Source organism: Nerophis ophidion, linkage group LG01 (genome assembly GCF_033978795.1).
Source record: "Nerophis ophidion isolate RoL-2023_Sa linkage group LG01, RoL_Noph_v1.0, whole genome shotgun sequence".
NCBI classification, from domain to species: Eukaryota; Metazoa; Chordata; class Actinopteri; order Syngnathiformes; family Syngnathidae; genus Nerophis; species Nerophis ophidion.
In genome coordinates, this window is record NC_084611.1 from 34,369,766 (window position 1) to 34,386,234 (window position 16,469).

Here is a 16,469-nt window from a genome sequence, read left to right on the forward strand (position 1 = left end):
AGTAGATAAATAATAGTTTTGAGAAAATACAACTGGAAATTATGGCACATGTAACCGCATACGTCAGCAGCTAAATTAAGAGCCTATGTGAGCCTTTTTGAAACTGTTTGATTATCATCTACATACCAAATATATATATATATATATATATATATATATATATATATATATATATATACATATACATAACAGGCTGCAATATAGATAAATAGTAAATAAATGGGTTGTACTTGTATAGCGCTTTTCTACCTTTTTAAGGAACTCAAAGGTCTTTGACACTATTTCCACAATCACTCATTCACAAACAGATATAGATTTTAGGCTATATTGCCCATCCATAAGAGGGATGCTCTAGGCCACTACTGTTTAGTTTTTTTTTATCAATGTACAGTTAGTTCCTGGCAGCTGCTACTGCAGTTTTAATGATGTGCCAAAAGATGTTGAAGCACAGTGATCTTAAACACTTGACAGTTTTAAACAGTTGTCAAATTAGTGAGTTTAAAAGTACATGGGTCCATTGTATTGTTTTCTCTAATAAGTGTCTATCGACTACTGAAATGCTGGTATTGTGACAAAACAACCCTGGTTGAAAACTATCGTCTATCAATCAGATGCTAAATATCTGATTGGCAAATTCTGAATCAATGTGTGGAAGTTTTGGATTTGCTGCAATGTTCCGCTACGTTGGGTTCTGCAAAATCACTCTTTTTTTGCCCAAGTAGCTGCTAAAGGAAAATATTTAACCTTGAAATGTTCCGCTTTTGAAAGTATAGTATCCAAGACGCAACAGAGTCTGGACAGTTTGTGTGAGAAGGGAATGTTGGCAGTTTGACTCCTGCTTTTCAAATGTTCTTGTAATCAGACAATATTTTTCAGTATATTAGATGGGATTTTTACCTGACATGTTATCTGCAGTCTTCTTTAGAAGGGTCACCTGACCGCTGTGATGTGTTGCACTGCAAAAACTGAAATCTAAATATAGATTAAATATCTCAAATAAGGGTGATATTTGCTTATTTTCTGTTTGATAAAATACTTAATCCCACTAAGCAGATTTTATGTCAGAGTGTTTTATTTGTTTTAAGGGTGTTGGTCCTAAATGATCTCAGTGAGATATTACAGCTTGTTGCTGAGATTTGATTACCTATAGAGTAAAACATGCTTGAAACTAGAATATCAACAGTTGCAAAGCTGTGTCATCAACACTCACAAGTATGAAACTGCTTTTTTTAAAGTAATAATTTCTCATTTCAAGGATGTAAAAAAAAAAAAAAAAAAAAAGACACACAATTGTGTCTCATAATTAAAACAGATGACAGCCAAATGGACTTTGCGGTTTTATTTTCAATGAAACAATAGCAAATACGTACTCGTATAGTAGTACAGTTGGTATTAGTGAGAATATACTTATTTTTAAGGTATTTTTGGGTTCATTGAGGTTAGCTAGTTTTACTTGTTTTGGAAAGCCTTGACAAGTCAAATGTTATTGGTCTATTGGCAGATAATTTTGCTTAGTTCAAATAAAATACACCTAATTTTGTTATTTTTTTTTTCTTGTTTTTGAACACTGACTTTTTGCAGTGTGCCTATAAGCTGTTCTAATAGGCGTGGCCATCCAGGCAGACCTGTCAAGTCCAACTGGTCCCCCCCCATCTGATTACAATAAAATTTGAAAAGTATATGAATATGAAGACATAATGAACCTTTTTGAGCAAGTTTGACACCTGACAAATAGTTCTCCAGCCCTGTTTGAAAGCAATTGTACCGTCCCTAGAGCCGGCCTGGGCAATTATTTTGACTCGGGGCCATACTTGCCAACCTTGAGACCGCCGATTTCGGGAGGCGGGGGTTTGGGGGCGTGGTTAAGAGGGAAGGAGTATATTTACAGCTGTTGTGTGCGCAGTTGTGCACTGCACTCTCTAAAAGCCCTAGATGTTATTGTCACATATGCATGATTGATTGATTGAAACTTGTATTAGTAGATTGCACAGTACAGTACATATTCCGTACAATTGACCACTAAATGGTAACACCCGAATAAGTTTTTCAACTTGTTTAAGTCGGGGTCCACGTTAATCAATTCATGGTACAAATATATACTATCAGCATAATACAGTCATCACACAGGTTAATCATCATAGTATATACATTTAATTATTTACATTATTTACAATCCGGGGGGTGGGATGAGGTGCTTTGGTTGATATCAGTACTTCAGTCATCAACAATCGCATCAACAGAGAAATGGACATTGAAACAGTGTAGGTCTTACTTAGTAGGATATGTGCAGCGAGCACAGAACATAGTGAGTTCAGATAGCATAAGAACAACTTTATACATTAGAAACACATTCGATTATTTACATCACGTTATTTAGAATCCGGGGAGATAGAATGTGAATGGAGGAGGGTATTAGTTGCCTGGAGGTGTTGCCTAAAGGTGTTGTGGTGCATGTACAGTAGATGGCAGTAGTGTCCTATTCAAGAGTGTCACAACATTGCTGTTTGCGGCAGACGAACTGCTTTATGGTAGACGAAAACGTGACTGCTGTTGTTGTGTGTTGTGTGCTGGGAGGACGTTAATGAAACTGCCTAACAATAAACCCACATAAGAAACCAAGAACTCGCCCTCAGTCATTCTACAGTTATAACGTCATTGGGCTGACACGCTGTGTATATTGTGGGAAAGCGGACGTGAAAACATGCTGTCCTCACTCAGGTCCGCATGGAGCTGGAGGGGGCGTGGCCTCCAGCTGCGCCTGAATTTCGGGAGATTTTCGGGAGAAAATTTGTTTCCGGGGAGAGGTGATGGATTTCGGAAGTCTCCCGGAAATTCCGGGAGGGTTGGCAATTATGCTCGGGGGGCCAAATTTACAGAAAAAAATGTGTCTGGGGGCCGGTATATCTATTTTTAGGAACACTAATACAAAACCTCACAATAATATCTGATTGAATGCTAAAAACGTTATGCTAGACAGACTTAAGCGTAATGGAATTTTTACATTTTTTTATGAACGATAAAACACTGAATATTGACAACATATGAACATCACACCCTCTTTCGATCGACATATTTTACAATCAAGCGAAACGCAACAAAAATGCAACAAACAGTAAAATATGAATGCAAAGGGTACAAAATAAACCCACCTAAAATCTGATATATCTAATATTTGCTGAATTTCCCCCAGGCATCAATAGAGTACTTTCTATAAGCTATAGAACTTTGTTGTGAAAATCTCCTTCCGCGTCTGTGGAAACGCTTCCTGCCCACACTGCTTGGTGCCTCGTCTGAGCTGCTGTGACGTAGATTACTATAGTAACTAAATACATGAGCGTAGTAAATAATTAGATGACCATAGTAACTAATTAGATGACCATAGCAACTAATTACATGAGCGTAGCAACTAATTAGATGACCGTAGCAACTAATTAGATGACCATAGCAACTAATAAGATGACCATAGCAACTAATTAGATGACCATAGCAACTAATTAGATGACCATAGCAACTAATTAGATGACCATAGCAACTAATTAGATGACCATAGCAACTAGTAGATCATCCATAAGGGCCGATTCCAAGCATTTAAATACTTTGTATAGTTCAAGACTTCCGGTCATTAGAAAACATCACTGCACATCATAATGGCAGCTACACTTTCCATGTTAAAGATCTAAAAAAACGATTTGAGAATGTGCGGCAGGCCAGATTGAAAAGCTCAATGGGCCACATGTGGCCTCCGGGCCTCAATTCGCCCAGGTATGCACTAGAGTATTTAGCTTGGGATGCCCCCTTCACTGGATTCTGCATAAGAAGTACAAACTGATAACTGATGGATCAACTCTGTGAAAGAAGCTTCCATTATTGCACAGGAGTAGCATAAAAACTTTCCCAAATATACTTTTGTTGTGTTCATATACCTAAGCCACAAAGTGACAGCAATTGCCACTTCTATAGTGCACACTTAAAGGCTCGGCAAAACGACTGCAGTCCTTTAATGGCACAGGAGAACTTGCTTCCTGCCTGAAGCTCAACGTAAAAGCATCGTTCACTCCAATAGTATAATGTGACTTTTCAAGCATGGCTGCCAACAGCAAACATGGATCCCTTCAAGGCATCCTTTCATAAAAGATTCCATAGAAGGATGTAAATTAATCGTAAGGAATCTTTTCTTCCTCTCCACCTACAAAGCTCATCTTACTTGCGCCTGTGTCCAGTCAGTGGCAGCTGTCAGCTGTTGACGTGGATCCACTCAAAGGGCTCAGCTGCATTGCCAGCAATGTGATTCCTATTCGTCTGTAGAACGACGACGTCTGGAAGCACTGCTTGTACTTCTAAGTGCATACTTTGTAGACATATTGAAGGTCTGAGTCCAACTCTCATTAGCAAATAGCCCAAGCACGACAATTGAGTCATTATGCAATCAGGGCAAGAATGTAAATACATTAAACACTGTGAACGTAACGCTCTATTAATTAGCAGTGCCTAAGCAAAAAAAAGGCCTCATTAGTTGCTGATTAAGAATATTACTCAATGATTTTTCAGCATGAAGGCAAGTTAATAGCATATGAGCTCTCCATCAATTAATCAACAGAGCTAACAACTGTCATTTTGGCAGATCTTTGATAAACATGTTTACCTCTCTCAAAAGTTATCAGGGATACCAACCGTCCCAGTTTCCAGAATCACTCAGAAGGCTGATCTTAGTACTTGCTAGGTTGCTAATTCCTGGACCAAAAATCAACCAAGCTTTCCAGTTATTGTCATTTTGGTCAATTAGTCAACACGTACAGTAATTGTTCCTTGACGATAACATTTTAATCTCCATCCATCCATTTTCTATCGCGTGGGGTGCTGGAGCCTATCACAGCTGCATTCGGGTGGTAGGCGGGGTGCACCCTGGACAAGTCGCCACCTCATCACAGGGCCAACACAGATAGACAGACAAGATTCACGCTCACATTCACACACTAGGGCCAATTTAGTGTTGCCAATCAACCTATCCCCAGGTGCATGTTTTTGGAGGTGGGAGGAAGCCGGCGTACCCGGAGGGAACCCACGCAGTCACGGGGAGAACATGCAAACTCCACACAGTAAGATCCAGAGCCCAGGCTTGAACTCAGGACTAGTCAGAACCTTCGTATTGTGAGGCCCATGCACTAACCCTTGTACCACCGTGCTGCCTGCCTACATTTTAATCTGACAAGGAAAGTACATGTGATGCCAAACCTCCCAATTTCCAGTCAGCTGAATACAACTTCCAGATTTCCCCCAAATTAAATTATTTTGGGGCCGCGTCACGGCAAAGAAAAAAGCCGCCACACCTATAAAATTAGGCTAATTTAAGTGAAAACAAATTAAAGTAATATATTGTATGAATGAATATAAAGCTTGGATTCAAAAAGATGTTACGTTCGGGTCGTTGAATACACATGGTGGTCAAACCAGATTTTATGTAAGACTACAACAAAAAGTACCACATACGCCAGTCCAAGGGAGCATAGTCAAATAATGCAATTTGAAGTGAAGTGAAGTGAATTACATTTATATCCGCTTTTCTGTAGTGACAAAGCGCTTTTACATAGTGAAACTCAATATCTAAGTTACATTTAAACAAGTGTGGGTGGCACTGGGAGCAGGTGGGTAAAGTGTCTTGCCCAAGGACACATTGGCAGCAACTAGGATGGCGGAAGCGGGGATCGAACCTGGAACCCTCAAGTTGCTGGCACGGCCACACTGGAATTGGGGGTTAAATCACCATAAATGATTCCCGGGCGCAGCACCGCTCCTGCCCACTGCTCCCCTCACCTCCCAGGGGGTGATCAAGGGTGATGGGTCAAATGCAGAGAATAATTTCGCCACATCTTGTATGTGTGTGACAATCATTGGTACTTTAAATTTAACTACCAACCGATTTACAGTGGCCACAGTTAAATGTTTGTTTGATGTACATTTAATCTTTATCTTAATATTATTTGTACAAGTTTTGCAATGAGTGTTAAGTAAATCTCCAATTTGGCAAGTCTAAATAAAAGACAGCAAATGTCAGTAAAACCTAAAAGGAGTCAAGCTGTTACCAAAGGCAGCAATCATAAATGAAACTTTCAGCACACACCAATGTTGACATCTGTCGTCATATTTTACTCGTACACAGCGCATGCAACAGTAACAAACATGGCTGTAGACGCAAAGTTAAGTCATGAAATGTAACCTTACCTGGGCAAAAACGATGCATAATTATCCGGAAGAGTCTTGATTACTATTTACTTGACCCAGCCACACACAAAAAAGTTGTAGACCATGTTTTTCCAAGTTTTCATCCAATTTGTCTTGTGGAATAGCGTCTGGAGCTCACGATAACTTAATATGTTTAGGAATTTTACTGAAGAATAATCCATCACTCCACAAATCTTTTTTTTTTCAAGCATAAGGATCAATTGCATTGCATGGTTGGATTTTTTTCCTCGTATCTGCTTTTTGCAGGAAGATATGGGCCCCTTTTATACTTGGATAGTTTGCACGCTGTTTGCTGTACAACAGCCATCTTGGCTTGATTGACCACCACTGGTTTTCACTTCCTGTAAGAAATCAGTGGTTGGAATACAAGCAATAGACTAGTGATGCTACAAAAATTCTGTCACCCATCCATCCATCCATTTTCTACCGCTTGTCCCTTTCGGGGCCGCGGGGGCTTGCGGAAGGCGGGGTACACCCTGGACAAGTCGTCACCTCATTGCAGGGCCAACACAGATAGACAGACAACATTCACACTCACACACCAGTTTCCTTTTAGGATTATGTTTCAGGTTCATGGAAGTGGAGAGGTCAAAGTAAACCCCCAGGTGATGCTTGAACAGTTATAAGGGTTTCGAGATCATTTTTGCCCCTATTTTGTTGATCACGATTTAAACACAGTGAAAATAGGCACACAACGTATCAAAATAATTCATAAAGCGTAACAATTATTTTTTTTTTGCTGCAGCAGTTACATATACTGTAATATTGTACATGGTAATTGGGATTTGTTATATAATTGTATATCCATCCATCGATTTTCTACCAAAGAATAATTGATCACTGAAGCAGCACTGCCAAAACAGGATGTTGTGATGACGTAGGCAAAACGTACGCGAAATTGTTTAGAGCGAAGACAGACAGTTTGCAATGCGGACACACTATTATATCCGAGATTTACCCACGGACAGCGATCCGCAAAATGTGTAAAGTGCAAATATTAAGAGGACAGTGGCGCTCTTTCAAGCAGATAAAGTACAGCTGAAGCAGCAGCACAAAGCAAGTGTGACGTGTGAGTGTTTTGGGACAGTAAAGGCTCGCTGCAGCTAAAAAGTAAAGTAATAGTGCCACTGATAGTCACACACATACTCGGTGTGTTGAAATTAACCTCTGCATTTGACCCATCCCCTTGCTCCACCCCCTGGGAGGTGAGGGGAGCAGTGATCAGCAGCTGTGGCCGCGCTCAGGAATCATTTTTGGTGAATTAACCCCCAATTCCAACCTTTGATGCTGAGTGCCAAGGAAGGAGGTAATGGGTCCCATTCTTATAGTCTTTGGTATGACTCGGCCGGGGTTTCTACTTACGACCTACAGATCTCAGGGCGGACACTCTAACCACTAGGCCACTGAGCAGCTGTTGCTGTTCGTCGTGGACATCGAGCAACAGAAATAAAGAGTCTCTAAACATGAGCAAAGTCTGCAATAACACTAGAAAAAGATGCTAGGTTTATTGCGAGTCGTTTTTAATAAAAACACTAGAAGGATTGGAGCAGTCCCCAAGAACTTGAAAAATTGTCAAATAGCAAAAGTTTTAAAAAGACCAAAACAATGAGAAAAATATATTTTTATACAAAATTACTAGTAACACATTTGTTTTAAAATGTATACTTGTTTTAACCTTTTTAAAGAAAAAATATTCAACGGCACTCATTATGCAAATGATATGACATCATATTTACCACGCCTCCATCTCCACAAGTATATTGGTAATCTAAAGGAATCTCTAAACTCCCAAAATTGAGGACTTCTACAAATGAGCTGGTAGGCAAGTAGGTTAGCAAGTCTGCAGTAAGTTTGCTAGAACACTACATCCGTTTGTTAGTTAGTAACCTAGCTTCTTAGTATTATATAAAGCTATTTAAAGGGGATTTATGATGATTTTAATCTACATTTAAAACACTTCATTGTGGTCTAGATCAATGGTTGTCAACCTTTTTTCAGTGATGTACCCCTATGAACATTTTTTAATTCAAGTACCCCCTAATCAAAGCAAAGCCTTTTTGGTTGAAAAAAAAGAGATGAAGTAAAATACAGCACTATGTCATCAGTTTCTGATTTATTGAATTGTATAACCGTGCAAGATATTGCTCATTTGTAGTGGTCTTTCTTGAACTATTTGGAAAAAAAGATATGAAAATAACTAAAAATTGTTGAAAAATAAACAAGTGATACAATTATAAATAAATATTTCTACACATAGAAATAATCATCAACTCAAAGTGCCCTCTATCGGGATTGTAATACAGATCCATCTGGATTCATGAACTTAAATCTAAACATTTAAAAAAAAAATAAAAAATCTTTAACATCAATATTTATGGAACATATCCACAAAAAATATAACTCAACACTGAATATTGCATTGTTGTATTTCTTTTCACAGTTTATGAACTTATTCATATTTTGTATTATTCAAGAAATATATTCATAAAGGATTTTTGAATTGTTGCTATTTTTAGAATATTTAAAAAAGATCTCACGTACCCCTTGGCATACCTTCAAGTACCCCCAGGGGTACGCGTACCCCCATTTGAGAACCACTGGTCTAGATAATATGTATGGGTTATGCCTTGGTGTACATTTTTCTTCACAGTCACATTTATAACCCGTTTGAGTGTCTGCAAAATGTTTGATTCCAGAGGCATTCCCAGATTACAAATGAAACCACAACCCACCCTGTAAAAAAATATAATTTATGTGTTGAAAATGTACACTGTTTAAATGTAAATCTTAAAGCCATCACCGTTATTTTCTTTTCCCCGACACGCTCGGAAATAACTTTCATAATAATAATAATAATAATAATGGATTAGATTTATATCGCGCTTTTCTATTGTTAGATACTCAAAGCGCTCACAGTGAAGTAGGAACCCATCATTCATTCACACCTGGTGGTGGTAAGCTACATCAGTAGCCACAGCTGCCCTGGGGTAGACTGACGGAAGCGTAGCTGCCAGTTTGCGCCTACGGCCCCTCCGACCACCACCAATCATTCATTCACCAGTGTGAGCGGCACCGGGGGCAAGGGTGAAGTGTCTTGCCCAAGGACACAACGGCAGCGATTTGGATGTCAATAGGTGGGAAGCGAACCTGCAACCCTCAGGTTTCTGGCACGGCCGCTCTACCCACTACGCCATGCCGCCCCTAAATATATAGTTCGACCCGGTCACATCATTAGGTACACCTGGCCACTCAGATAGATTCAGAGTGCATAAAAAAAAGCTGCTTTTTGCAGAATTTTTCACAGCATGTTGTGCGTCTGTGTTCTGCGCATGTCATGATTAGGTGAATATAACCCTTTGGTTGCGCGCTTGACTAAATGTCCATCTCTGTGATGTCACAACGTACTGTAGTCACACTCCAAAACAAACAAAGGTATCCAAAACTGCGTGCAAGGTCACATCAAAATGCATGAACCTTATGATTTTGCACTTTGGCATTGTTTAACTTAAATATCCAACATTGTAACATTATTTACAAGTCCGAAACTATTAAATTCCTTACAGGTCCACTTTGAGGTGATAAGTTAGAAAGCTTGCTACATAACTTAGTTAACCGTGTCATTTTTAGCAGTAAAAATGTAATGATTATGTTAAGCATAGCCGAGGATTTAAAGTGGATAATGAGTGCTTACAAAAGTTTCATGTGAAAGGTATTGACTCCACCAGCTAGCGAACTGTAATGATTGTTCCTCTTCTCAGTAACAGGAGGCGGATTGATTTAATTATATGAACATAGTATAAATCATTGTTGGGAGACAAACACAATGTATTTATGGATCAAATGTGACTAGTTCCACGATAACACTCATTTGAGGTTTGAGCTAATTGTCCTGATTATAAAAGTGAGAAGCAAAAACGCCATGTTGTCAAACACTGACTTTAGATTGATTTTCTGCTCTTTATTTTTATACATTATCTGTAAACTTGTTCTTTGCTACATTAACGATCATACCCCTATAATTTTAAAGATTGTTTTTCAAGATTTAAAAAGCTGACGATTATGTTTACAGTCCATCTTGACCAGAAAAAACAACAAACTAAGCTTTAAATTCCACCACAAGTCTGTCCGCAGTTTGCTCTCGTTCATCCAATTAAGCAGCTGACAAACAACCTCTGACCTCTTATCCCCTGCCTCAGAGGGCATGTTTCAAACCACCTATTGATTTTGGTAGTAGACTTTCATACCTCCACCAAAGCACATTTCTTTGAGCAGCATCTCTTCTCGGGACGTGTCCAACGCAAACTCGTCAAAGCAGGGGTGGGCTGACGGCTGGAATGTCCTAAGAGACTCTGTGGCCTTTTGGATTCTGGACACACGCACACAAAAACACATACAAAGATGAGGAAATCGCCAAAGCAACAGTGGTTGGACAAAACGGTTTAACTTTTTCTTCTTAAAATAAGAAATGGGGTTTCTCCCCAGGACCTGAACCTACAAAATACAGTACAGCCCAAAAGTTTAGACACACCCTCTCATTTCAATACGTTATTTATTTTCGAGACTTTTTTACATTGTAGATTGTCACTGAAGGCATCAAAACTACGACGCCTGTGAAGTGAAAACCAATTCAGGTGACAACCTCTTGAAGCTCATCGAGAGAATGCCAAGAGTGTGCAAAACAGTAATCAGAGCAAAGGGTGGCTATTTTGAAAAAACTAAAATTTAAAACTTCCATCCATCCATTTTCTACTGCTTGTCCCTTTCGGGGTAGCTGGAGCCTATCTCAGCTGCATTAGGGCGAAAGGCGTGGTACACTCTGGCCAAGTCGCCACCTCATCGCAGGGCCAACACAGATAGACAGACAACATTCACACACTAGGACAATTTAGTGTTGCCAATCAACCTATCCCCAGGTGCTTGTTTTTGAAGGTGGGAGGAAGCCGGAGTACCCGGAAACGCATGTTCTTTTATGCACTCTAAATCGTAAATAAATATTAGAAAAAGTCAGCTAACAATACACACACATATATATATATATTGTTTGTGGTAGGGCGGCACGGTGACACAGGGGTTAGTGCATGTGCCTCACAATACGAAGGTCCTGAGTAGTCCTGAGTTCAATCCCGGACTCAGGATCTTTCTGTGTGGAGTTTGCATGTTCTCCCCGTGACTGCGTGGGTTCCCTGAGACATTGTTTTCAGATATGTCACCTTTTTTTGTTAAGTACATAACTCTACATGTGTTCATTCATAGTTTTGATGCCTTCAGTGACAATCTAAAATGTAAAAACGCTTTGAATGAGAAGGTGTGTCCAAACTTTTGGCCTGTACTGTACATCCAGTATTTCCTTAACTGACATACTTACTTTTGTACTCATGGGTATGTCAGATGTCTCTTTCATAAGTGAAAGAGGAGGATTAGAAATAGAAAGCACTACAGGCCATGGTATCATGATCCTGTAAGTGCAAAGGTTCCATTCTTATCCAAAGCTGCTAATGGAGATCAATTAGCAGGATTACAGCAAAAACACATTTGTCCAAACACGCTTCACTGAGTGGACGGCACGGCAAAAGGATTTTCTTTACTTGCTCCTTAAGTTTGGTAGCCTGTGCACGTGGCTTTGCACGTTTGGACAGCTGATACACTTCTGTCACACACACACACACACACACACACGAAAAAACAGACATCTGACATCATTATTGGTCTTAAACTTGTCTTCAGACACACTTGGACTTCACATATAAATTTGAGTTCTGTTGAAAAAGGTGGGCCTGGACCAGGCTCGACTAGTCCTGCATGCAATGATATCACATAATAGGATTGTCTCTTTCACCAATTAATGACAACCGGCACCTTGCACGGTAGAAATAAATACGGTATACTCGCTCAAGCTCGGGCACATGAGCACACAATCGATGAATCACTCCTCCTCCCAGTTATCATTATTTATACTCGCCATCTAGCATCGTAAAAATTAACAGAGCGACTTATATGAATCCACATAGTCAGAGCGCACAGTATGCTCACTCACGCAAGGCAATGTATATGTCCAGATAATTCACAACATCAACTCCACGGTACGGTCACTCACATTCGACCAGATGTCTGCACGTAAAAATACGCGTCGTATAAATTCATGCAACCTCTCTTTCCAACAGTTAATGCTAAACACCGCCTTGTGTAATAGAAATACAAAAAGTAAAAAATTATCAATCACCACTTTGCACTGTATAAACATCCATCCATTTTCTACCGCTTGTCCCTTTTGTGGTCACGGGGGGTGCTGGAGTCTATCTCAGCTACATTCGGGTACACCCTGAACAAGTTGCCACCTCATCGCAGGGCCAACACAGATAGTCAGACAACATTAAAACACTAGGGCCAATTTTCTTTTAGGCTTGCCATTCAACCTATCCCCAGGTGCATGTTTTAGGCGGTGGGAGGAAGCCGGAGCACCCGGAGGGAACCCACGCAAAAATTGCTGAAAATAATCCACAAAGTAAATTCCTCACATGCAGGTTGGCAACATACTTGTCATACTTAATGCGATCGCTCCTCCATCCATTTATAATTACCTGCACCTTGCACAACAGAAACACATAAATTGCAGTAACAAAGCTAAAATAAAGAAACGGCACATGTAAACAGGTTAAAGGTCAAATGATATATTGCATGCCAGGGGCATACCTGACGTGCAGCTGCTTGGCGGTCTGAACAAAGCAGGACTGGTCCGTCTCTTTGAGCACCTCTTGAGCGTATCCCACCAGGCCGCTGTTCTCCAACATGCCCTGGTACTCCTCCATCTAGGAACACAAACACGTAAGATGACTTGAACCATACTCTTTACTTTCATACAATTTTTAAACAGCAGTTAACACACCTGGGACCTGAGCTGCAACAGGCGACGGTTACGCGACTGCTCGACGGATTTCAGCATCTCTGACTTTCTCTCTTGCAAGGTCTCAAACAGGCGGTCAAAGTGCTCGTTGGCTTGACGCTCTGCTCGCTGGCCATTTTCCTTTGGTGACAAACAGTACTTTGAATAAACACAGCAAGCATCCTCCAGGGAATATGCACAAGTAGGTACCCTAAATATAAACGCATTTTAGTTTTGCTCTATTTTTAGCATACTGTTTGGACAGCGGTTGTTGTCTCAGAACAACAGCTGTTGCTCTTTTGAAAACTACACCCAGTGCTTCAAGATAAGAGAAACACACATGACGTGGCTTCCTTGTTGGTGTGGGTTACTAAATAATGATCCTGGACGTACAGTACAGGACAAAAGTTTGGACACCTTCTCATTCAATGCCTTTTTATTTTCATGACTATTCACATTGTAGATTGACACCGAAGGCATCAAAACTATGAATGAACACATGTGGAGTTATGTACTTAACAAAACAGTTGAAACAACTGAACATGTTTTATATTCTAGTTTCTTTAAAATAGCCTCCCTTTTGCTCTGATCACTGCTTTGTACACTCGTGGCATTCTCTCGATGAGCTTCAAGCACACCTGTGAAGTGAAAACCATTTCAAGTGACTACCTTTTGAAGCTCATCGAGAGGAAAAAAAAAAAAAAAGAGTGCGCAAAACAGTAATCAGAGCAAAGGGTGACTATTTTGAAGAAAATAGAGTACAAAACATCTTTTCAGTTATTTCACCTTTTTTTTGTTAAGTAAATAAATCCACATGTGTTCATTCATAGTTTTGATGCCTTCGTTTTTAGCGCTTCCACATGAAGTCTACTGACAGGTATAAGTTAGAACTGTTCGCTACTTTGTATTAGAAATGGCAACAGAAGAGGATGCATGTGCATGAACGAGCCAGTCTGCCCCACAGCAAGAGGATAGAGGAAAAAGAAGGAATTTATTGAATAAAACTCGGGACGGCATTGCGAAGTTGGGAAAGTGGTCATGCCAGCAATCTGAGGGTTACTGGTTCAATCCCCACCTTCTACAATTTTAGTCACATCCGTTGTGTCATTGAGCAAGACACTTCACCCTTGCTCCTGATGGGTGGTGGTTAGGGCCTTGCATGGCAGCTCCCACCATCAGTGTGTGAATGTGGAAATAGTGTCAAAGCGCTTTGAGTTCCTTAAAAAAAAAAAAAGGTAGAAAGGCGCTATACAAGTACAACCATTTACCATTTAAAAATGGCCAACTCGCGTAAAGCTGTTTGGGTAAACGTCTACGATATATGGTGATATCCCTTGACTTAACTAGGCAAAAATACATCACTAAAGTCTCAAATTCCAAACAGCTCATTTGGAACAAGTTTGGAAGAGGGCAAGATTGTTTTATAAGTGTCTCTGCCAAACCTCCACGGTTGAATTAAAAATGTTCCGTTAGGTGGCCGGTCTTATTTACATGCCAAAGCCTTCCTTCAGGTCAAGCCCCCTTCGACTGAGTATTCACCCTGTCAGCCATGTTGTAGTTTTTAGCACTTCCACATGAAGTCTACTGACAGGTATAAGTTAGAACTGTTTGCTACTTTGTATAAGAAATGGTAACAGTTGAGGATGCATGTGCGAGCCAGACCGCCCCACAGCAAGAGCATAGAGGAAAAAGAAGGAATTTATTGAATAAAACTGGATAAAAATGGCAAACTCGCGGAAAGCGGTTCAAGTAAACCTCTATGACATATGGTGATATCCCTTGACGTAACCAAGTCAAAATACATCACCAAAGTCTCAAATACCAAACAGCTCATTTGGAACAAGTTTGGAAGATTGTTTTATAAATGTATCCGCCATGCCTCCATGGTTGGATTTAACATTTTCGGGACTTATGGCCATCCCAAATACAGAAAACCGGTTAAAAAAAAAAGGTGGTTTTGCATAATAGGACTGCTTTAAGAGATTATTCAGAACATGAGCTATGAAAAACAACCCCAATTTGATCAAACATTAAAATAAATATACAAGATATGTAGAAAAAAAAAACCAAATATATTTATCAATAAACCATTTAGCCAGTTTCTCTTGTTGGTGAGGGTTGCTGATGGTACCTCAGTCTGACTGATGAGCTGCTCCAGGCCAGTAATCTGAGTCCTCACTTGGTCCTCTTTGCTGATGAGATAATGGATACTCTTGGCCAGCTTCTCCTGTAAGGAGGACGTAGATGAGCATGCAAACACACTTAAGCAGACTTTGGTGGCTCACATACACTACAGTGGACAACATGATGATATCCCATCATTAAATGTATAGGGTTTCCCAAAATTCACAATGCACTTCCTTTTTTCTACACACATGAAGCCATCAGTATTTGACAGTTTAGGCTTCTCCGTTTCTGTAAGTGTATCAGTCCTTTGGCCCATGGCTTGCCAATTGACATTAAAAGCAGCAAAAATTGGGCTACGCGTTGGAGCAGTGTGACGGTCATAAAACTTCTCAAACTGGCTCAGACCTGCAGTCGGGAAGGAAAAACTTCTTGCCAGGCAGCAGATTTGCAACACTGCTTTTAATTTAATTGAGTGTTTGAGACTTTTATTAGTAGATTGCACAGTACAGTAGATATTCTGTACAATTGACCACTAAATGGTAACACTTGAATAAGTTTTTCAACTTGTTTAAGTCGGGGTCCATGTTAATAAATTCATGGTAATGTCAATTCGTCTGTCAGAATTATGCCTGAAAGGAAATAAAAAGACTTTAGGAACACACTGTACGTAATAATGCTTTTAATGTTGAAACACTGTCTGAGAAGTGTATTTCATAACAATATGTTTATTGTATTGAGCATAAGTGTACAAGTGCACTGCGTCATGTGTATCTAATACTTTGTGGCCGGTGTGTGTAGTGACAATAATACTGGGATGAAACAGCATTGATGTTCCCAGCGACCGAAACCTGAAGCAGGTCGTGGGCCAACAAAAAGGTATTATCTGATACACCTTTGGCACAGTTTGAGAACACAATGGACACAAACTCATGAGGGACAAATGGTTTCTATCAAATATTAAGGAGGACACAAACACTCAGCTGATTGAATTTCACACAGATTCGGCCTGGACAAGCTTGTTGTACACTAGTATTGTGCTCATGACTTTCAAGTGCTTTGCTTTATATAAAAAAAAAAGGCAGTGGAACACATTTGGATTGTGAAGTCTATTTTGCAAGGTATATGGGTGACCGTGTGAATATAGCATTATCACAATAATGTTTTGATACTAATTATATATCATGTGTTTTACAAAAAACTTTTTGTTAAAAACTGAGAAAGA

General features: G+C 39.8%; 1 protein-coding gene across 5 annotated transcripts in view; it reads right to left on the bottom strand.

Moving 5' to 3' along the window:
• trim36 (tripartite motif containing 36) overlaps positions 1-16,469 on the bottom strand; it is a 74,814-nt gene that overhangs the window by 20,843 nt on the left and 37,502 nt on the right. For all 5 annotated transcript variants that reach the window (XM_061901156.1, XM_061901175.1, XM_061901181.1 and 2 more), the window contains 4 exons: positions 15,252-15,347; positions 13,124-13,261; positions 12,931-13,046; positions 10,485-10,606 (listed from right to left, as the gene is read on the bottom strand). In XM_061901156.1, coding sequence (XP_061757140.1) covers positions 10,485-10,606; positions 12,931-13,046; positions 13,124-13,261; positions 15,252-15,347 — 472 coding nt within the window. The remainder of the gene's footprint in view (positions 1-10,484; positions 10,607-12,930; positions 13,047-13,123; positions 13,262-15,251; positions 15,348-16,469) is intronic.